This window comes from Cydia splendana, chromosome 6, assembly GCF_910591565.1.
Source record: "Cydia splendana chromosome 6, ilCydSple1.2, whole genome shotgun sequence".
NCBI classification, from domain to species: Eukaryota; Metazoa; Arthropoda; class Insecta; order Lepidoptera; family Tortricidae; genus Cydia; species Cydia splendana.
In genome coordinates this window covers 22,179,122-22,203,681 of record NC_085965.1, presented here as the reverse complement: position 1 = coordinate 22,203,681, position 24,560 = coordinate 22,179,122, and the positions used below count along the sequence as shown (strand labels likewise).

Here is a 24,560-nt window from a genome sequence, read left to right as displayed (position 1 = left end):
AGTTAATGGGAAGGGGAGTTGCCCATTCATATCCATGAGATCAATAATAAAATCCGAAAGTGACTCTTCAGGTCTCTGCTTACGTGTGCGAAGTTGATACTCAAGCTGATAATCAAAATCATTCTTATCAAACCGGCGTAGTAACACGAGCTTTAATTCATACCAGGTAGTTACCCGGTGTCGAACAGTACGGAACCATTTCAAAGCAGAGTCTGATAGTAAACACGGAAATGCTCTCACTAAATAAGCCTCATCGATTCTCCGAGCATACTGAAGTTCTTCAACTTGAGTCAGAAACTCACGCACGCAAGTCCTACCATTGTAATTAATTTTACATTTTGTAAGGTCAGGCTGTTTGGTATAAGTATGGTTTATTCTATTGTCCATCAACATAGTCTGGTTAACAGGAGGTAAGTTGAGTGCAGTTGGAAGTCGCTGCGCACTGGTGTCCGTGCTGTTGTGACCAGCATCAGGGTATCCGGAGAGTGTTATTAAATCTCCCTGAGATGGTAAAAATTGAAATTGGTCACCCGCACCACTAATGTGTCGTTCACCGGTAGTCATCGACTCCATTGAAGGACGAGAAACCCCTGGGGCAGTCTCAGGTTCTCGATCCCCATTGACCGACATCTTGAAATTAAATCAAACCGACTACGTGGATGTACAACAAGACAAAGTTCAAAGTTAAAAATCTAAAAGTTCCTCCAAAATAAATCCGAATTTAAAATTCAATTAAAGTTTCTAAGTCGAAAAAATTTTTTAAAACCTTCACAAAAATTTTAACCACCCTGTATAACCAAAGGTCACAGTTGCCAAAATATTCTAAGTTCAAAATTTAATTTAATTTAATTACTATCAATCTCAATTTCAATCTCACCCTGTATATTCTTAAGCGAGTACCACCCTGTATATAAAAAAGTTGTTGACCTGAAGTAGGTATTATACCTAGTCACTAAGTTTATTTTAATTGCAAATGATTAACTATTTTTTATATCACTGTATGTAAAACTTTAGTTTTTAAGTGGAAGATTTTTACAAAACAAGCTGTGGAACACACACAGAAATTCAAGAAAGATAAACACAGTATTAAACAATACAATAAACAATATACCACAGGTGTCTCAAACTTAAATTCAAAGGTACAATATTCTAATGAAAATTAAATTCCCGCTAAGGCAATAAGTTTGAAAAAGCAAGAAAAAGTCAAGTCCCTGTTCGGGCGCCAAATATGTAACGTCCCTTATTGGCTAACGCTATGTAAATCTGATTGAGGCTCAGTGAGCGGCCGCCAAGCCACTTTTTCCAACAAATTAATCTGTCTGTACCTTCTGCCTAAAGAAGTTCTTTAAACAACTAAATTATGGAGGGGGTAAAGACCCTACCAGAGTACAAAAAGAAAGAAATTAAGTCTTAACTAAAGGTTCGGGCGCCTGGCAGAAAGCACAGAAACAGATTAAATGACCAGATACCTCGTATGAGCAAAATAGACTTTAAATACTAGGGAGGGCTAGGAGAAAAAGGAAACAAACTTATTGCCTTATAAATTATATTGTATCGAAGATGCGGGTTACAATTAGGTTGACAAGTTATTGGTTTTGCAGCCCCACAGAAGGTGGTATCTAAATTTAAGCTAAATAATTCTAATAAGGTTTTTGAGACACATTGAATAAAGAAGGGTCACCGACCTGTGGGTGGGCACTACATAATACCCGTGGGAAGCCTTGGGCAGAGGTCCTCACGCGGCACGAGCTCCACTGCGCGGAGTCAAAGATCGTAGAGCCCGGAAAGGATGTTATCAGCGTTCCCGCAGGTGTAGGCGGCTAGAGCTGTTCCGTCATCGCCGACCCGGGCGAGCACGTGGGGTACGGAGGTTAGAAAAGCTTCATGAGCTCGCTCGCCGCGATCTCATAGCCGGCGCATAGCGGCGGGAAAATGGAGGAGACGAAGGTTCTTTTATTTTTTAAAAAAATTATAAGGGTTATAAGGGCTAACACGCCCCTTATCTGGAAAAGAAAAATGGCGCGAGTCAGCTAAAGTCGAACCGGAAAATTTAAAAGGAATCGCATTTTCCGAAAGACGATTGTGGAAATTGAGGAAAAACTTACGTTAGCCCTTCATTAGGTTGCCGGGGTTTGCCGTGGCGGCACTCTTTTCGCCCCTAATCCATTCCTATAACAAAGGGGAATTCCATGTGAAATCTGGCGAGACCGAATTTTCATATAGAATGGAAATACTAATAGAAATCTACATACCTGAGGGACGGAGCAAACCTCCGGAACAAAACACTGCTGGTATTTCACCAAAATAATGGAAATTTACACTGATTTTCTCGGATCAAAATTTTATCTGTTTTCCAATCAGAAAGCTGCCAGTAAAAATGACAAGACGGAATTCACATCGAACCATCGATAAGAAGAAATGTTACCAGATCCGAAATAAGAATGATTTTTGCTAACCAAAATGCTAAAATTGTAATAAATTTTGAACAATTTTTGACGAATATATTATTAAATATATTATCAAATATTGTCGGATCTATTTTTCCTAAAACAAAACTACCACTTGCGAAATTTAAACGAAAAGAAGAATTTATCAAATATGAAAACGTTTGAGACAATTTTAAAGACATTGGAATGAAAGTTACCGAATCTGTCAAAGACAACGAAACTCAAATAGTTCGCTGTCAAACGTCAAAGTGACAAGCGAATGGTTGTAAATAAAACAGGAATTGGAAATATTTTCTAATTTGGAAATAAATCTAAACAAATGTAGGCTAACTCATGAAGAACTTTATTAAATATGTGTTTAGTATGTGACGTGACTTATTGACACGTTACAACTTGTATATGTGTCGGCAACGCGCATATAGTTGCAGGTGTCCACAGGCTAAAGTGATCGCTTACCATCAGGCGGCCCGTATGCTTGTTTGCAACCGACATGGTGTTGTGACACAATGGTGCCGGACCCGAGAAGTGAGTTTATCGACATCTGCAATAACTTGAAACTGGAAAATAAAAGAAGATGGACAATGTCTATATATACCACCTATTCCACTTACTTTACTCTTTGGTCTATACAGAAATACAGAATCGCTTTCCTATAATATTCAACGCCATCTATTGAATGGAATTAGAGTTATTTTGATAAGATGTCTAAAGGTGGTATTCCAACTATCCAATTTGTTTGTCTAGTGTGTATTTGCGTCTCACATTTTGCTTAGTGAGAGACTGAGACGCAATGACATTGGACCAAGAAATTGGACAGGTGGAATACCATCCTAAGCCGAACAGAGTGGATGGTCTCAGCCCTGCTTGAAAATAACTCTACTTCCGTTTAGTAGATGGCGCTGCGGAACCCGAACCAAAAATGAGAGGGCTAAACATTGTAGAAAATTAATGGAACTGAGACCTGCTGCGTTTATTACGTAAATAAAATGTTATTTTATATAAGTCAAGACTAAAATATCACACATATATTATCTGATGAGTGATTATATTACTTTATTTTCATAGTTCCGTAATTACGGAATTGTTCCTTTTAGTTACGTAATTATTAAAAGATCAATAGCTATCCGGATGTACGTAATTACGGAATGGGAGCCCTACGTTAGTGAATGACGCTATTTGTATAGACATTTTATGTCTTTTTTCATTCATTCGAAGTGATAACTTGAAAGTCTTAATTTTAACCAACTTCCTTTGTTCCCAGGGGCGTGGACACGCATTTTCTGTCTGCTCAAGAATGTATAATGGCGGCGCACTTCCAGAACGAGCACCCGAACGCGTGCCGGCACGCGGACAGCGGGTACTACGGATCGAAGTTCGTCACCGTGGCGGTTACAGGTTACTTTCTGAATACTGTTTCATTTTTGATCTTAAGACTTTTGTAATAAGGTTTATATTTTCTGGCTAAATGTCGACCTATAATCGTCTGTTTCCCTTTACTACAGGATAAATAATAGTACTACCGTACAGAAAGGACACTTCCTACAAAACGTAGTTTGACCGCGGTTATATCCCAATAAGGTCCAGTTTGCCCTCTGGGTTGGAAGGTCAGATGGCAGTCGCTTTCGTAAAATTTAGTGCCTACGCCAATTCTCGGGATTAGTTGACAAGCGGACCCCAGGCTCCCATGAGCCGTGGCAGAATGCCGGGATAACGCGAGGGGAAGATTATAGTTCACGAAACTTCCTGCCTACATATAGTCTCTATCTTTAGGTATTTAAATAAAAGTAAACAAAATCTACCCTCAAATAGCTCCCTAAGCCAGTTGAGGGTAGATGAAAACATTACATGATCAAATAATGTAGGTTAGAGTCAGGTCGTTCAGTGACTATCCAGGCGGTTTTGTATTTGGTCAGTTAACCAATAAATGTTATAACTACCCGAAAATGTACAAATTGTTTGTTTACTTTTATCACAGAATAAATAATAGTGCTAGGCATGGTATAATAATATACTCCGCCTGGTACTCCATTCCGAGATTCGCGTATGACCTAACTGACACGCGCCTACGTCATCATGCTGTTTACAGGTTCTCAAACTTTGAAATGTGGGAGAATTTTAACCAACGGTGAAAATTATTTTAACGGCATTAATTTTAAGTTATTCATGTAGAAACATAGTAAAATAAAACAAATCTAATGTATTAAAATAAACTTTATTTATCTATACAAGACAAACGTTTAAAAAACTAATTCACAGTTACACATTAATTACCAAGCTTACGACGTGAAAAGTTTGGAAAACACTGCGACTGCTGACACTGAGCGAGAAGGAAATAACAATTAACACGCGTTCGACAAGGATGACGGTCAGGGCATGAAGTTATCTAGATCCGAATTGTCAAATGTGCACAGCGCTATCCTGTGTTGCCAGTAGTATAAACAGAATACCCGAAAGTCTGAAATTTCTTTCGTGAATCGGAAGATATTGCTAACGAGTAATTAAAAATGACGTGTTATTGTAAAATTTAAGCTAAAATACATATAAATGAAAATTATAAAATTATAAAGAAATATTTTAACTTATTAACCATAGGTATAATGTACCCATGTAACATGTTATGTTGAAATAAAGTGGCAATGTTATTGTGACGTAGGCCCGTGTCACTCTGGGAATGGAAGACCATGTTTTATTAGACCATGGTGCTAGGTACAGAAGACTCACTCTCTAGCGCTCTCAAAGCGCGTCTGTTACGGTTAGGACAGATATGACCGCTAGGTGGCGACGGCGCCACGCGCGGCTAATGCCTAGCCACCAAACTTGGTGTGGGACGGATGTACTCGTACTTGTAGCTACCTGTTGCAAAGCGACGAAATCGCGGAGTGAGCCACGCCTGCTTTTATTTAAATATGTACAGTCGCCATCAGATATATCAGAACGGCCAAGGCGCTCACAAATATCTGAACACGCCTCTATTTTCAAGGCGTTAGGGCGCGTGTTCAGATATTATGAACTAGAGATGTGCGCCGATGGCAAAATCATCGGCGGCGGCGTCCGATGATTTTATGACCGGCGGCGGCGGCGTGATCGGCGTGAAATCGGCGTGGCATAATTTTTGATACTGCATGAGAACGTGGCTGTAGAAACTCTACATTAAAGCCTTCTGAGTATTTACTAGGCTATCCAAAACATATTATGTGTGTTTTCTAAATTATTGCCGAAAATTATTACCCATCATGTCACTTGGCAACTACCTATTTATTACCAATACCAACCGAACGGTTACCAACGGTATGTTTAAATATTTAAATAAGAAGGATACTTTAAAACACTACATTTTAGGCAGTATTTTTACTTACTTTGTAAGCGAAATACAAATAAAACACAAAAAAAATCTTTATATGTTAAGTCTTAAATCTATATTGACTTTTCCCAGCCGCTGTCGCCTCACCTAGGATTTGTTACGAAATAATGATGAACTACATACTTTACATTTGTCTGAACTGAAGTTTAACAGAAATGTATGTTATAATAAAGAAGTCATCGTTTTCGAAAGTAAACGTCTCTGGCAGGTTGATTCGCTCAACAGAATGTCTTTGAAGTGTCCCGTTTTATGGAATATTAAGGTCAACTTTGTTTCCTTAACTGCTAGCTTAGTGATGATACTTGGTGATTGAAGTTCCTATAAGTAGGTATAATTGTTTAGGTATAGCTCAATACGAAGCTTTAGCCTGACTTTTATAATTTTGATTGAAATACATATTGTTAAATAAAAGAAGCTGATAATCACCATAAAATGACTAAGAATTGATCGTGTGTAATTTTAAATGAAATTGTATATTATGTGATAAATAAATCAAATCATATCTATCAAATGATGACCCTTATGCGTGCCACCAGCATCACAAGAGAAATCATAATATACGCAATTATAATCGTGGTGACAGCTTGCTGGAGATTCTAAAAAGAAAATAGCATGTTTATGTCCTAGGATATGAACCTGTTATTTTCTTGACTTTAGTTCACTGAGAGACTATTGATGTAAAACAAAATGCGTTCTACAAAAAAGCTGTGCGATAAAATATCAAATAATAACCTGAGATCCAGAAACTAGATCTTGTTTAAATTAACGCTAAATCGTTATCACGGCTAGACACTGCAAAGACAAGAATGATGCTAATTTGGTTCACTGGCAAATAATAAGCGAAAAAGCATAAGGATCTTTAAATTATACCTCTGACACTATCTACTCGCTACGATACGATAGGTATCAAAATTTCCCACGCCGATTATACGCCGGTCAAATTTATCGGCGGCGGCGGCGTGGAAAATTCGTCGGCGGCGGCGGCGCGGCGGCGCGGCGCACATGTCTATTATGAACACCTTGGCCGCTCCGATATATCTGATGGCGACTGTACCTAAAGATACAGAGTTATAGAACACAGAATTAAAAATACCATATGTTGTTGTCAGGCGACAGCACGAACCAGATCCACCTGGAAGGCTACCAGGTGTCGGCGCAGGCGCAGGCTCTGGAGCGCTGCGGCCTGCTGCTGCCCACGCGGGACGCGCCCGACCTGGGCTACGTGCGCGACCCCACGCCGGACCGGCCCGTGCCCGACGTCTATTATAAGGTACGTTTTTCTTTTCATCATCTCGTTTAGTCCTCTTCATTTATGCCGTAAAGTTGAAAATAAACGAGATGATGATAATATTTTGAATTTGTCGCTTTTTTCAAATTTAATTTCCAAAATATCGATCCTAGAAGAAAAATTGAGAGGACCAAACTTGTAGAGAATCAAATAGACCGGGAGACAGTGACACTGTGACACATTTTACTGGGTCATTTGTACCAGTATGGCGGTTCGTCAGGGGTCTAAGTACGTAATGAAGGAAAGAAAAATGATGGTCATAGCGCTGGTACCGGCGGCCCAATCGCGTGGGCGTTAGTCGAACGTGTCGGATAAAAAACGATTTGTTCCACAAAAATCCTCGTATTTTCCGATAGTCCATAAAACAGAAGTAGGCGGTAGCGTAATGCCATACTTCTCCGGTGTGACTTACAGCCCGCCATACTGAGGCGAACACATTAATTAAAAAAAAAACAATTCAACCATTTGTGCCAAGCTAATTTTTGCACAGGTGATCATCGTCGAGCAGCCATTCATGGATGGCCGCCATACCGCCGCAAGGGTTAGTGGGTTAGTTTTTTTTTTGCTAAACGATTTGTACCAGTATTGCATTTAAATTTTTGGAAAGTATTTGATAAAATGTGACCGTTATTATAATTGCCTTACTTATAGTAGGGGGAAAAAGTGCTGCCATACTTGAAAAACTTATTTAATCGACACGTTTCAAAAATACGACTATACAATACGTAAAATAATGTTTTACAGCATGGCATCATCATATTCTGTTTGTTTGGATACAATTATACCTAAAAAAAATATTCCAGATTATAACTACGGGGCGGACGACTGTGAGACTTAAGCCAGGACTTAAAAAAAAAATTTTTTTTGACGATTTGTACCAGTATGGCATTTGGATTTTTGAAAATTATATGATTCAATGTGACCATTATTATATTTGCCATACTTCTAATAGGGGGAAAAAGGGGCACCATACTTGAAAAAGTTGATATTTCGACGGGTTTTCAAAGTACAAGACATAAAATCATTTGTTACAGTATGGCATCATTGTATCCGGTTCGTTTGGGTAAAATTCTACCTAAAAAAATTATCCCATACTGTAACCATGGGGCGGAAGATTGTCACACTCAAGCAAGATATGAATAATATGATGAGCCGAGATCTCTATGATTCGAGAAATCGTTCGAGCGAGCGGTGGTAGCCGTACAATATTATTCAACATAATATATAGTTATAAGACAAGATTGCCGCCACCTACGTCTTTGAAATTTTGGATTTATATTCGGTAAAACTTAAACTTTCAGGAAAAATTAGTGCCATACTGGTACAAATCGTCAAAAATACGAATAACATCTTACAATAAAAAAAAAAATTGTACACATTTGCCACCTCCTACAGGTATGGCATTATGAGATTTCCATTTATGATCGCACAGAAAGTGTTGAAAAAAAATTTCATGATGGTACAAATCGTTTAGCAAAATAAAAAAATTAACTCCCTAGTATGGTATGGCGGGCTGTAAGTCACACCGGAGTAGTATGGCATTACGCTACCGCCTACTTCTTTTTTATGGACTATCGGAAAATACGAGGATTTTTGTGGAACAAATCGTTCGACACTCGTATTTTATCCGACACGTTCGACTAACGCCCACGCGCTTGGGCCGCCGGTACCAGCGCTATGACCATCATTTTTCTTTCCTTCATTACGTACTTAGACCCCTGACGAACCGCCATACTGGTACAAATGACCCAGTAAAATGTGTCACTGTCTCCCGGTCTAAAATTTTGCTACAATTTTTGTCCTCACGGTTTTACTGTAAAATCAAAAATGGCCGAGTTATTCAAGAAAAATCGTTTTTCGAATATACACAGGAGCCTGATTCAGTCTACTTTTTGAATTTACACTCCCAGTGACCCCTCCGAGGGAACTACGAAAAAAAATCCAAGAACTGATTATTCACAGGTCAAAATCTATAATGACTGAACTAATTAGAACAAGTTGGATGAGCCATACTTGACTGACAAAAAAATGCGTGTAGGCTGTATTAGGGTTGTACGGACACAGCGATGCACGATGGTGTACGTGAAGTGTGGACATTCATAGCAAAGGCCGAAGGGTATGTTACGCCTAACTGAAGTAGCATGACAACTTCAGTCAACGTCAGTACTTTTTGTACCGAAAGTGACTGAAATAGCAAAGAAAATAGAGTGAATAGAGGCGGATTGTCAAAGTAAATTATGTAGCCACTGTAAATTTACTGCCATCTTTCGACAGAAAATTAAAATTGTTAGAACGCCATTTGATTTTGATCCTTATTCTTTCACTGATATGTGTTAACTTGTTAAATATTAATATTAACGCCATCTACTCGACTCTAGGCCAATGGTATGGTGAAATCTTTTCGAGTGATGGCGCCATAACCTTCAGCCTACTCTCGAGTAGGTAGATGGCGTTAATATTAATATTTCAGTGAAAGAATAATGATCAAAGTCAAATGGCGTTCTAACAGGTTTTTTCTTCTGTCGAAAGATGGCAGTAAATGTACTTTAGCTACATAATTTACCATGACAGTTACTCTATATTTCAAATTCTCTTTGGAAATAGCAAGACACGTTCGTACGTTTCCGTGAAAATACGATGGAAATTAATTTATTATGCACTACATGTGTAATATAGAGGAAGAGGCCAGTAAAACACCTTTGCTGCTTGAAGATATATTGACAGATCAGAAATCCACAGCGTCACAAGTGGACAGTAACAACGACACGACAACGACTGCCATCCGCGGCAAGCTACATTATATTACTATACTCTGTCAAGCAATTTCCGTCAGTAGAAAACAGCGGCAAAAATGTTATCGTCCCATAGAAAATTAGAATTTCGCGCCTTTTGCTACTGAGAAACTTGTTTGACCGGCTATATCAAAGGTCATTAATGGCAAGAATACGCGTAAAGCCTAAGAAATGGTGCCCCCGAACTAGATGTAAGGTGCATGTATTCTAATAATTCTGAATACTGCATGTTATTGGATAATGGACTCTAATATAATGGAGTTATGGGTGATTTTCATTATCCTTTTTGTAGTTGAGAATAGTGCACCCACCCTAGATTATCAATAAATAGTTTTGAAGTACAACTCGAGTATCATTGACGCATACCACGAGTCATGACATGGCGCAGTCAGTAGAATCCGAAACTACGCTCCCAAAGGGAATCTGATTCTGTAGTATTCTGAATTACCCGAATACACCATATATTATGCTATATGGCGCCATGTGGTTGTGGTAACTGAATTATCTATCTGCATTTGATAACCTGAGTTACCTACTGCATATCGTCGCTATACTTACTCAACCTCATATCTGCATCAATCATTTGATGGAAATGTCGCTTTTCTTTCATTCGGAATACGGGTGTTTTTGTCATCAAATGAGTGTTGCAGATACAAGGTTGAGTAAGTATAGCGGCGATATTGAGTTCCGTACAGCGACATCTGTGTAGTTTAGCTGGTTAATTCGAGGCACTATTTTTTCTTAGACTTTATTCAATTTTTTTACTATTAATAACTCTTTGGTATGTACTTATTACTACTATATGATACGACGACCGTATCGACGTGGTCGAAGCTAACGATACGGGGCTTACCAGGTGGATGTTTGGCCATAAAATCTGACGTATATTATTGTCCACCTGACATGACCCCAGCGATACAATACGGTTTATGTAGGTACTATTACTAACAGCAACACTCTTAACTGACCATCGCGGTGTACCTTAATAGCCGGGTCCACACAGAACGAGCATACGCGCGGGGCAATTTCCTCGCGCACAAAGCGGCCAGTGTAGACGTGCCTCTGCCGAGGCGGCGCGCGCGAGGCACGTCTACACTGGCCGCTTTGTGCGCGAGGAAATTGCCCCGCGCGTATGCTCGTTCTGTGTGGACCCGGCTAATGGCGTTATTCAGAAACGCGTTACTGGCCTGAATTAGCTATGAATCGTTTGTCTTTATCTGTCATTTTGACGTATGTATTTGTAAGAAAGGAATAAAACATGATTTAACTAAATCAGGCACGTAAAGTTTTATGAATAAGCGGGTTAGTCTTTGCAACAAGAATTACGATTTGTCAGTTAACAGTGTGAATGGTATCTACACGGTCGATGCAAACGACACTGCTTAGGAAGGCTACCTCCCATTATAACTCCATTCGATGGAAATACGAATTTAAATACTACTAAACGACTTTATTAGTTCAATGGGAAGTACCCTGATAAACACGATAAAATATAACAATCTAGTCGTTCCTCTCCGTAAAGCCTACATCACAGTCTTAGACCCTTAGCGGCGCCGCGTGAAAATATATCTCTTACCTTAAAGCGGGCCGTTACATTGACTTTAATACTTACACTAACTATAGCCACGTGAGGCTGGGCCTCGGTCACATCGATAACAAAATATATATGTATTTAAGTGGCAACCGAACCACAACAAGCTCAAAATACTTCAAAAACGTCTATAAAAATAGCGCCGACCGTAGAAGTCGGTCCGCGAAAAGTAGAGGTAGAAATTAGAGGCGGCCGCAGTTGGAGATAAATATGGAGCTGTGAGGCTTGCCGGCCAGGTCACCTGTGCTGCTGAGCCGGTCGACAATCTCCAGGCCTTCGACAACATTCCCGAAGATCGCCGAGAAACCCCGCATCTCACGCAGTATGATCCTAAACTGGGAGCCGACCAATCCGAGCATATCGTGCCGCTTCTGCGAGCGACGCATACCTACAGAACCGCGCACAGCTGGCAGCCGAGAATCATCCGGCATGAAGTACCCTTCAGCGTAAACGCTCCGTCCGCCGCGACCGTTGTTTAGTTCGAAATCTCCAGTTATAACGCTCTCGCCGTCCCAGCATTGGAAAACGCAGCAGCCACGATAGCCCACACCGAGCTCCCCTGTAGCTAAAGCTGCAAAGTTGCGTGACATACGCGGCGCCGCGTCCTCTCGTAAAGCGATGACCACACGGCCTGCAGGGGCTCCGTCTATTTCCAGCGCGAAGAAGAAGTGAGGTCTTGTTGAAGGGGACGGAGGCGCGGCTGCGGTCAGCGAGCGAGCGAATAGTTGCGCCATACAGTAGTTGGCTAAGAAAAGCACCGGATCGATCGCTTCCGGCGGCCCTGGTACCTCAGCCGCCGCCAAAGCATTCCTCAGCAAATCGAAATTGACTGGCGCTAGTGAGCAGCGCGCTAAATCATCCAACCGACAGTTGATCAGGGTTCGATCGTATAGCGCTTTCAAGCGATCACGTTCAGCGGCAATAACCGGCAACGCTACATTTGCTGATGGCTCTGATTCGACGACCGGCGAGGCTAATTCCCCTTCTAGCCTCAATTTGAGGGCAGTGGCTGCGTCTAAAGCTCGAAGCAGCGAGTTCCGCTGGCGTTCCGCTAGCTGGGTCAATTCTGAATGCAATGCCCTCGCGTCTCGGAGTAGCATCGCTCGGACTTCCGCCGCTGGACGGAGCATATGCGGGGCATGCTCAGTGCACGCACGGCATGCGAGCACATTGCATGTAGCACACCAGAGCGCTGGCATCACATGCGGAGCGCATACATCCTGCTCTTCAACCGACAACGCATCTGACTCTTGATTCTGAAGCCGTAGGGCCAAAGCCAAAACTGGTGCATGAGTCGGCAAATGCTCAACCAATCCTCCAGGCGGTACGGTTCGCTTCCAGCAATGCACGCAATATATCTCCCTCCCGGCGCCGAGGACGTGGCGGGTGCAAGTGAGACAGAAGTAGTGTCGGCACTGGAGAAGCTTGGGCTCGTACTCGGCCTCGTTGAAGGCGCGGTGACAGTTGGGGCAGCGGGCCAGCTCCTCAATCGAACCTGGGGGCGGAGAGTGCGCCATCTGCGAACAAGACACAGTAATTAAAAAATTAAATACCTCCTACGCTATATGCCAAAAAAATCTATTTCATGCCTCTTACATCATTATGGAAAAGAGCTGGTACCCTTCAAACTGCTAGATTGATAATAATCGATATGTATCAAACATAGCTAATAACCACTGCAAGGAAACTTCACGTAAAAAAAATGGATTGAAATCGGTCCATCCGTTGGAGAAATACGAGTAAGATGCCAGGATGCCACAGACAGACATTGGCGTCAACCATAACAGCCCTCTTTTTGCGTCGGGGGTTAAAAACAGTCAACGTTAACGTCAAGGTAATGAGTTTCTAAAAAATAAAAACCGAAAAAATGCGAGTCGGACTCGCCCACCGAGGGGTTCCGTACTTTTTAGTATTTGTTGTTATAGCGGCAACAGATATACATCATCTGTGAAAATTTCAACTGTCTAGTCTGTCTATCACGGTTCATGAGATACAGCCTGGTGACAGACAGACGGACAGTGGAGTCTTAGTAATAGGGTCCCGCTTTTACCCTTTGGGTACGGCACCCTAAAAATAATAACACTTTTGAAAGGGATTGCGTGTAGATGCGCTCATAAAGTTACGGCGACAATTTGTGGGAACACTAACCAATAATAAATAACCATCTCGGACAATGCCTTTAGAATGATAATAAACTCATTATATCGTAATCTCTTTCTCTCGTTACTCTACCCAAATTTAGACTTTCTTTCGCATCAATTTGGCTTAGGCACAGACATATGTTGATCTACTGCGGGCTTATGATCACTATTATTGGAAAAACCTAGACCAAATATTATTCGTCCTTTTAAAACTTCCTTAAACTAGAAAGGCACATCTTTTGTGATTCCAGTTTCCAGTATAAGTATTTTAATTGACGTACACTGTTTTGAACTAAAAATTCCCGCCGAGTTTCGTACGCCGGATTTTTTGGGACGGGGGTTTAACTTTAAGGACATATGATAGTTTTTTTTGACATACAAAAGCGCATTGTAATAAAAGCCTTAATAAAAAAAACTTTTTTTTATATAGATTTAAAATATCCAAAATGTAAAAATACTCACTTCACCGGCCATCCTTTTCCGGCTTTTCCGCTCGTTCCCACACTAGGGTCACTAGTGTTCACATTCCCGTAACTAACTAACTACCGTAACTAAACTTAGTTGGACGAGGTCTGCCACATCACTGTTATGTACACAGCGGAGCTGGACGCTCGATCAACAGTTGGAGTCGGCGCCGTGACTTTGTTATGACGTCGCTTTACCACAATAAATAGTACCACAGACGACGACGACAACCTTTCGAGGGATGACATGCGCGGTTTCACTGAACGAGATGCTGAAAACCGTGCGAAATGGTCCTCCTGTCTGCAGAACACCCAGCTAAAAGAAGTGGACCATTTCAAGTACCTAGTCATCAGTAAAGATGGGTCAATAGACACTGATGTCACCCATCGCATCAATACCGGGTGGATAAAATAGAGAGAACTATCCGGCGTGCTATGCGACAGCCGAATGTCCGTGCTATGCGCACAAGGGACGAGTATACAGAGCAGCCGTCCGACCGGCCATGACATACGGAGCCGAATGCTGGCCACTCAAAAAGCAGCACGAAAATCAATTACACTGCGCAGAGATGAAGATGCTCAGGTGGGCAGGTGGTGTAACTAGGCTGGATCATGTCAGAAACACACACATAAGAGGCACCTTCAAAGTGAGACCTATCCTAGATAAACTACAGGAGAGCCGTCTGCGGTGGTACGGACACGTTATGAGGCGACCATCCGACCACATGACTAGAAAAGTGCTAGATATCGAAACTAAACCCCGAGGACGAGGAAGACCCCGAATCACATGGATATTGGATGTCCGTAGTAAATAAGAACCTCAAAGAAGCCCGAGTCAACAAACAGACGACCCAGGACCGGGCTACCTGGAGACGCATGATACGGAGGGCCGACCCCAAATAAAATGGGAAAAGGCCAGGCAAAGAAGAAGGTCGAATTTTTTCCTGACCTTTCTTTCAAATGGTCTCCTTGATGTTTAAAATTCAATATAATAAACTGGTTTCAGTTTCAAAACTCGAAAAAATAGATACGTTACCCCACGACAAAGCCACACCGCCATGCACCAGCGACAACTTCGCACCGTAACGCCGCCCACGTGCCCGCCCCAGAAGGACGTAACTATCATACTCTAGTTCACGATCGTGTCATTCTGTGCAACGTTGTCGTCAGATGCGCGAAACTTTACCACCTCTCACACCCAAAGGGGAGTAAGTCTGTATGAAAATAGTAGGGACTTATGACCTTTTAGGTTGAGACAACGGCCACACTCTAGGCACAAAAAGGCTTAAGTCAGTATGGGATTCGAAGAGCGTCCAAACTTTTTGCTTTAAAGGGATAACTGCAAGGTTATATTGTCAGATGCGCGAGGTTGTAACGTCTGCTCGGAACCAAAAGGTCATAAGTCAGTATGAAACTCATATGCTGTTATGACTTTTTCTGTTAGCATATTTACAACGACACAGGACCAGACTGTACAATCACGATCATTTTATCTACCGTTTTCGACCCTATGTCTTTTGACATAAGATATATACATAGTAATGTTTGTTGGGACGTCCGTTATCACCGCCCGGCGTATCGATTGCGTGCATGTAGGTCACCTAGGCATTTCGCGGTAATAGGTATCCTAGGGTTTATTGAATGCCTGGTTGGGCGCACGCGTATTGGTGGTGGTTTCAAGGCCGGGAGCGATGTTGATTTCAGCTTTTGATATGATTTATGATTATTTAATTACATAAACGGGTCTACCGCGATATAATTTCATTGTGTTTACCTTAAATTCCGACGTTTCAGCTGAGTTGCACCAGCTGTGGTCACGCTGGTAGACCCGTTTATGTAATTAAATGTGTACAAAATGCGAGTTTAAAGTGTTATGATTTATGATTGTAGGTAGTATTAGTTCTTTTGTTCCTTGTATGATGGCTGGGAAATGAATAAATTATTTCAATTTGTAATGAAATAATAATGATATCGGTTTTGAAATCAAAACACAAGTTTAAGGGCTTATTTAGACTGTGCGAGAACTCGAGTTTCATTACATTGCAGTAGGTATTTGGGGTGCAGTTTGTACATATTGAAAGGCATTAAAAACGAGTGTGGGTTTATGTAACGAACGTAGTGAGTTTTATAAAAGGATCACACGAGTGTTAGTTACATACACTGCCTTATCTAATATATGTATAATACACTCAGGAACCGCATGTTACGGCCGGCGTTGGGGCATCGTTGCTCTCTCGCGGAACTCGCGGATATGAATCTAAATTCTTATGTAGTTCTAGTGGCGTCTAAATTTGAATGTAATAAAACTATCGTCTATCGATACTTTAAAGCTTTAAAGTAAACTATAAGATAGCTGTTAGCTTATCGTTTCTGAATATATTATAGGTAAGTATAGGGATATTTAGGAGGTTATGATATAGATTAAATGTAAACAGTTTTAGGTGACTTTGGTTTATTAGGTGTATTTATTTACAATATCTTCATTAAAATAGTATTCCTTTGGACCCGTGTTATTATTTCGCGAATAAAACTGTAAAATTGTATTTGTTATAACCAGACATATTTAATAATATGTATAAATATAATATATCGATATACTCAATTATCGATACTTTTCCCTAACACTAGTGACCGCCTCCAGTTTCGTTTGTAAATGTATATTATTTGTAGTGTTATTTCGGGGTTGATGATAAAGTTTACACAAAGCCTATTTTATATGACCGCTAGATTAAAAAAAATTATATAAGTGAAGTTTCAAAAATCCCTTCAAAATAAAGAAGACGGGAATTTAGTTATTATCTTGTTTCATGTCAATACAATTTATTTTTACAAACAAAACTTGGAGCGATCACTAGTACATGAGAGAAACATCGATAATTGAGTTTATCGATATAGGAACTCATTAGCTGTCAATAAATTTTGCCCCATAGAATCCTATGTCTGGTTAGAACTGCCTATTTTGTAAAAAACATGCCATGCGATTATAAATTGAGACAGACACTGTTTCATTCAAGAACAGGACATACAATACAATCTTTATCCTCATAAGGCCCACAATACAAAACTTTCCATATTAATTTGAACCTTGTTAGTCGTTATACAGTAAAATGGGATGAATTTCGTTTAATTAAACAAAAGAAATGCTACTTTATTTAGTTTATAATTAGATTGAATCGGAGTGTGCATTGTAATGCATATTGGACCTTACGAGGTTATATTTGTGTGTCTGAAGCACTCGAACTCTCAAATTTTAAAGGGACGGCTATGTTTTCTGAGCCTGGATTTAGGACGTAGTAGAAATCTAGGTCGAGGCCCCATAGATGTCAAGGATCTAAGCTATGAAATTATTCCCACAGGTATGCTTTAAGTACGATAACTTGGTGTACAGTCACCTGCAATAGTATGTTACACAACGAAGGCCGCAAAAATATCTGACACGATCTTATTTTGTAGAGCCATAAGGGCGTGTCACATATTTTTGCGGTCTTCGAAGAGTAACATATTATTGCAGGTGACTGTACTTCTTCTTCTTTTCGTGTAAAGGGATCAAACTTCTTAAAACTGTACTTATGCTAGTTGGGTACCATGCCAAATTTTACGTCCAGTATGGAGCTTATACGGATATAGTATGCATTGTTACTGCTAAGTTTGTGCAAAGTTAGCGTGGTCAAAGTCTACGTTCATGTTTTGCTGTTCAATTATTCTAATTTTTTTTTTACTCGGAAATAAATGTAGCAAGCACTTTTATTTGAAATTAGGTTTCTGTGTCGCTGTGTGTAAAATTATTCACTTCAACTCTCCTACCAACTCCTATCTATTATCAAGTTTGTATTTGACTCTCGTTAACAAAATCAACCATAATATTGTCTTCGGTTACAAATACAAATCATTTATTGTCAGAAATATATTGTCATTTATTGTGTTATGCGATAGTTACTCATGAAATAAGACTATGTACAAGGATTATTTCGTATAAATTTGCAATACATTCGTGGGTCGTGGTCAACGGGGTGTATTTTAAATTAATTATACGCGAAGTAATCCTATACATAATTTTGTTTCATGAATGTCAACCAATATTATCCTCACAGCACACAATGCTGAAAGCTTACGAAATAGTAGCTAACTTCTAAAACCCTCTTTTGTTTCAGGAAAAAGACGCATACGGCAACGAAGTCTCCGTCTCTCTCCGACGGGTCCCTGTAGCCTACCTACTAGTAGACGTGCCCTGCGGCGTGAGCACCAACGCTTCACCCCTCCTCAGCCCGCGTGCGGCCTTCCCCCCCGCGCACCGCCCGCTGCCACAATATCTACAGACGAGGGAAGCGTTGCACAAGCATTTGGAAGAGTCTGAAAGTTTCTTAGAGGTTAGTGTCTTGATCTATGGGCTATAAGTCTCGGTCTCTCTCCGAAGGGTCCCCGTAGCCTACCTACTAGTAGACGTGCCCTGTGCTGTGAGCACCAACGCTTCAACCCTCCTCAGCCCGCGTGCGGGACGAGGGAAGCGTTGCACAAGCATTTGGAAGATTCTGAGAGTTTCTTAGAGGTTTGTGTCTTGATCTATGGGCAATAAGTCTCCGTCTCTCTCCGACGGGTCCCCGTAGCCTACCTACTAGTAGACGTGCCCTGCGGCGTGAGCACCAACGCTTCACCCCTCCTCAGCCCGCGTGCGGCCTTCCCCCCCGCGCACCGCCCACTGCCACAATATCTACAGACGAGGGAAGCGTTGCACAAGCATTTGGAAGAGTCTGAAAGTTTTTTAGAGGTTAGTGTCTTGATCTATGGGCTATAAGTCTCGGTCTCTCTCCGAAGGGTCCCCGTAGCCTACCTACTAGTAGACGTGCCCTGTGCTGTGAGCACCAACGCTTCAACCCTCCTCAGCCCGCGTGCGGGACGAGGGAAGCGTTGCACAAGCATTTGGAAGATTCTGAGAGTTTCTTAGAGGTTTGTGTCTTGATCTATGGGCAATAAGTCTCCGTCTCTCTCCGACGGGACCCCGTAGCCTACCTACTAGTAGACGTGCCCTGTGCTGTGAGCACCAACGCTTCACCCCTCCTCAGCCCGCGTGCGGCCTTTCCCCCCGCGCACCGCCCGCTGCCGCAATATCTACAGACGAGGGAAGCGTTGCACAAGCATTTGGAAGATTCTGAGTGTTTCTTAGAGGTTTGTGTCTTGATCTATGGGCAATAAGTCTCCGTCTCTCTCCGACGGGTCCCCGTAGCCTACCTACTAGTAGACGTGCCCTGTGCTGTGAGCACCAACGCTTCACCCCTCCTCAGCCCGCGTGCGGCCTTCCCCCCCGCGCACCGCCCGCTGCCACAATATCTACAGACGAGGGAAGCGTTGCACAAGCATTTGGAAGAGTCTGAGAGTTTCTTAGAGGTTAGTGTCTTGATCTATGGGCAATAAGTCTCCGTCTCTCTCCGACGGGTCCCCGTAGCCTACCTACTAGTAGACGTGCCCTGTGCTGTGAGCACCAACGCTTCACCCCTCCTCAGCCCGCGTGCGGCCTTCCCCCCCGCGCACCGCCCGCTGCCACAATATCTACAGACGAGGGAAGCGTTGCACAAGCATTTGGAAGAGTCTGAGAGTTTCTTAGAGGTTAGTGTCTTGATCTATGGGCAATAAGTACTGTGACTGTGATACTAGGGCGCTCCACGGGTTAAGTTTCCGTTTCATAAACATCTGGAAGATTGAAGAAGAACATATGAGTTTACTTGAGATAAGTGTCTCCTAAGGTACCAATGTATCTACCTTCCTCCCTATAGTTATTTCTTTTGTCATTGTATATTCCTTTCGCCTCCTAATGTTTAATCAGCAAATAAAACTTTAGCGAATATTTTGAAGAAAATTAAAGTCTACGGCTTGTTTACTTTAGGCTTTTCCGTAAAAATCTCAATTAATGTTTATTTTACAACACTTAAAACTCTCGCGTTTTGTACACATAATTAATGTCATTAACGACCACAGCTAGTGCAACGTGCAACCTTGCTGAAACGTCGGAAAAAAGATAAAATAATGAAAATTAATCGCGTTAGACCCGTTAATGACATTCATCATCATCATCATCTCAGCCATAAGACGTCCACTGATGAACATAGGCCTCCCCCATGGTCCTCCACACGTACCGGTTGGAAGCGACCCGCATCCAGCGTTTTCCGGCGACCTTAACAAGATCGTCTGTCCATCTTGTGGGTGCACGTCCTACGCTGCGCTTGCTAGTCCGTGGTCTCCACTCGAGCACTTTTCGACCCCATCGGCCATCTTCTCTGCGTGCAATGTGGCCTGCCCGTTGTTCAGCTTGCTAATCCGGTGGGCTATATCGGCGACTTTAGTTCGTCTACGGATCTCCTCATTTCTGATTCGATCACGTAGAGAAACTCCGAGCATAGCCCTCTCCATAGCTTGTTGAGCGACTTTGAGTTTTGAGACGAGGCCGATAGTGAAAGACCACGGAGCCGTAAGTCATCACTGGTAACACACATTGATTAAACACTTTCGTCTTGAGGCACTGAGGTATGTCGGACGAAAAGACATTACGTAGTTTCCCAAACGCTGCCCAACCGAGTTGGATTCGGCGGTTGACCTCTTTCTCGAAGTTGGACCTACCTAATTGGACTACTTGTCCTAGGTTAATGACATTAATAATGTATATTTGTACGCAGGCGATGTCCGACCTCCACACGCTGGTGTACATCGCCAGCAACGAGACGCTGCCGATCCCGCTGGAGGCGCTGGACGCGCTGCTGGCCGCCGTGCGCGCGCGCGACGCGCTCGCCGCCGAGCGCTGGCGCGCCGACACGCCGGCCTGGGCCACGCTAGAACACCTGTGTGCCACTCAGGTAACTGTCTACACACTACACTGGCGAACACACTGCTATATACCTAGGCAGAGACGTAGTGTGGCCGCGCTACTCGTCGTCGGCCGCCATACTGCCCTGCATACTTCCCTCACTACTTCCCATACCATTGTCGAGTGTGTGGCCGGGGTAATAGATACATCGGGTTGCCATACGCCAGGATTTCCCCTGACATATCAGGGTTAGAATTAGACGTTAGAATGCTGGACGATACATGCGACCCTAGCATATAGTTAGAGAGAGGGAGAGATATAATGCATCACGCTTTAATCGCTATGACACAGAGATGTTATGCGTCACTTTTTACTCGTTATATGCGAATTACTAAGAGACAGAGGTAGTCAGATTGTATTGCCTAGGGCACGCACGAACATTTATGTGAGGCTCAGGCATTGATATAGAATAAGAACTGGATACCCAATCAGCCGCAAAAAATGGCCCCGCAAAAGTAACGTTAAAACAGATCACGCGTTACTTTTTCGTTTAGTCTTGTATGGACCGCTCAAATGTGAAGTTGTCAACAATGTCGTAAAATGGTCGTAAAAATATGCAAAAACAACAATGATAAAACGAGGAAAAAGCATGGAATGTATTTCTTTCGGTTAGTTCTTTGGATAGCATTACATAATTTATGTAATCTGGTGGTAATTTCATGATTTTGAATAAATTATTTTGTTAGTACCAAAGAAGGGATGTGAAGGAACAAAAATCTAATGAGTCGATGTGAGGCCAATACTTTTTTATTTTTATATGGAATTCGTAAGATATAATATTATGTTTAAATTCAAGATTTCCAAGAAAACCTATGCGACGTGCAGAGTGATGGACTGCTATTATAGCAAGAGATAGGGGTGATGCAGTTTTAAACAAGGCAAAACGGCACTTGTGTGTTCGGCGCATTTCCCTGTTTCCGACATATACACGACCAATAAGGGCTTACATCGACTAACTGTAAATGTTAAACCTGTCTGAACACAGTGACAACCACAGGATTTTTTTGATAAAGACCATAACCAATCAGTACCAGTAGCGACCTGAATGTCCCCGTGCACTATATTGCAAAGAACGAAAGTGCGAAGAGTATTATGTAGATCTAAAATACACAGTTATTTAATAAGTTGAATTTATTTCAAGGAAAATATAATAAATTTATTTTATGATAACTTACACGGGTTGTTACCATGAATTAATTTTATTTGAACTCCCGATCAAATTAAATTTGTTTCATTTATTACTTCGGTTTTTCTGTACAGTAATACCTATTAAAATGTACCAAAGGGACTCCATTCGTTCATTATTCTCGTTTGACGTTGTTTGACGTAAATACAAAGGTGAAGTTACGTTTAGTGCCATCGGACTTAAAGTTTTAACAGTGTTGGTAATAATGTTTACAAATTTGACACTTAATGCTTACGACAGTAAGTTCTTTTCCGTACAAAACATTTATCTTGACTCAAAATTTACGTAAGCGTTTTTATCATCAATGCAAATTTGCAGCTAATGTCATTCTGATCCACATTTTGTTGACATTTTTGTTCCGCTCTGTGTGTCTATTTCTAATATTAAGTCAGTGGGCTCAGGTAAGTTTCTTGAAACATGAACATTGAAAAGTGGCCGCCATTTTGAACGCCACTTCATAATCACTTGACTAATTGCTTTCTGGTAACGCTATTGGCGTTTGGCGTTAGTGACCGTTTAGAAACTCCAGTTTTCAATTCGAAAGAGAAGCTTCTAACTGAAATCACTAGACAAATAGCGAATTATATTTACACCAGTTATCGTGTATGTTTTGTGTTACAATAATAATACTTTCCCAGTTTCAGCGCTGATACGCACGTTTAAACTTGTGTTACATTGATTCTAGACAGTAAATAACATGTGTTATACGTGTATCAGGACGACCAGATGGCAGCATCGGTGGGCGACGACAGCGGTGTGTGGACGTGCGGGATCTGCACCTTCCACAACTCCATGCGGCGCGACGCGTGCGAGATGTGCGCTATGCCGCGGTGAGTGATAGCTTGATACTAGGTAGTTTGCAGTTACTCTACGGCAATTAGAACTTGATATAGACGAATATTGTCAAAGTGAATTATGTAATCATTACATCGCTCGAAAAGATAAGCGCGCAGGAAGTTTTGCGCATTTTCTTGCCTCAATTACTTTATTTTTTAACCTTTCGCCGCCATTGACTTGATATGAAGTCAGTACATTTCATGCCCCACACGCCACGACTTGATATTTTTTACGGGTTGTCTACGTGCAATTTTTGACATGGCGTTGATGACAGTTAATTACTTCATTGCCGTGACGGCGAAAAGGTTAAAAATAGTAGTTTAACTTGTCAATTCCCACGATGTGACGTCACCATAAGCGTTGCTGCTCATATATGAGCCGTGGGAGTGGACAAGTGTGACTGCTACATAATGAAAGGCAGTAAAACTTTAGGGTTTATAAAACGTACGAAGTGAGTTTCATAATAGGATCACACGAGTGTTTTAACCCCTTACCGCATACGAAGCCATATATGGCGGATATGATATTTAACTCTATTGACAGCTATTAAAGTTCAAATTTCAACAAATATTTTTTATTATATGCAGTAAGGGGTTAATACCTAATTATGTACAGTTACATACACTGCTTTATTTATAAACATCTGTTAGAACATTGTTTTGTTCGCAGGGGCACGAGTAACGCTATGTAAATACAAATATGAAGCAAGCTGGGTTAGAGTAGGACGCCGACTCGGCGGTGGCCGGGCAGTCCGGCCGCGACTTTTATATACGAGAGAGAAGCTGAATAATAATGCATTGTACTCGCTTGTTTTATTTACCACCCCTGACCACATGGTACAATAGAACAATAGGTACACCTTCCAGGGATCGAACCTGGAAAGAATCATCTAGATTCACGAAAATATAGGTAGGGGTAGGTATTTACATTTCTTTATAAGTCTGGTCACGCATATTCGCCAAGCCTGGGCTATAACCGCGAAAATCGAAGTTCGGAAATTGCGGGCATTTTACTCTGTCACTCTAATTACGCCTTCATTGGAGAAAGAGAAAGATCCCCGCAATTTGCGAATTTCGGTTTTCGCGGTAGCCCCTCTGTGGCGTTTCTCCTTCGAATATGACGGCGATGAAGACCATGACGACTTTCCACTTGCTTTCGGGATATGTGACGTAAACTCTTTGTATCTTATACATTTAACCCTTTACCAGGCCCCTAAGAACTAGCGTGTCTTCATACGTACTGTATATACTGATTACTGTTACAACCGTATTGAACGCCTTGTAAAAAAAATATTTACGAAAGTCGGAGATGTTCCTTTAAACCAGAAATAAAAATGTGGGTTACGGTTATCCCATCGCCGGTCTAAGTAATTAGCTGTCATACTCGATTTTGTCTTATTATATTCTAGATCAGGCGAAGGGATATATTCCTCCCACATCTTATATCGGTTATCATAGTCAAGGTTTAACTCCAAATCTACTACGAAACATTATATCAATCACTGAAAACAGTTTTATTACTTACGTGAGTTTTTATGACATGACAAGACAATTTACCGGGCCATGGAACGAATAGCTCCCGCACAGTTAAACTCTAATAA

General features: G+C 41.6%; 2 protein-coding genes across 2 annotated transcripts in view; one reads left to right on the top strand and one right to left on the bottom strand.

The window, feature by feature from the left end:
* LOC134791667 (nuclear protein localization protein 4 homolog) overlaps window positions 1-23,762 on the top strand; it is a 34,697-nt gene extending 10,935 nt beyond the window's left edge. Inside the window, exons 7-12 of the mRNA XM_063762750.1 lie at window positions 3,709-3,842; window positions 6,918-7,078; window positions 18,236-18,451; window positions 20,750-20,926; window positions 22,841-22,953; window positions 23,630-23,762. Coding sequence (XP_063618820.1) covers window positions 3,709-3,842; window positions 6,918-7,078; window positions 18,236-18,451; window positions 20,750-20,926; window positions 22,841-22,953; window positions 23,630-23,651 — 823 coding nt within the window. The 3' untranslated portion in view covers window positions 23,652-23,762. The remainder of the gene's footprint in view (window positions 1-3,708; window positions 3,843-6,917; window positions 7,079-18,235; window positions 18,452-20,749; window positions 20,927-22,840; window positions 22,954-23,629) is intronic.
* On the bottom strand, window positions 11,047-14,217 carry LOC134791527 (uncharacterized). The gene is made up of 2 exons (XM_063762575.1): window positions 14,083-14,217; window positions 11,047-12,996 (listed from the first exon to the last, which is right to left on the bottom strand). Exons 1-2 carry the CDS (start codon window positions 14,092-14,094, stop codon window positions 11,662-11,664), a joined length of 1,347 nt encoding a protein of 448 aa, XP_063618645.1. The 5' UTR covers window positions 14,095-14,217; the 3' UTR covers window positions 11,047-11,661.
* Window positions 23,763-24,560: the final 798 nt, after the last annotated feature.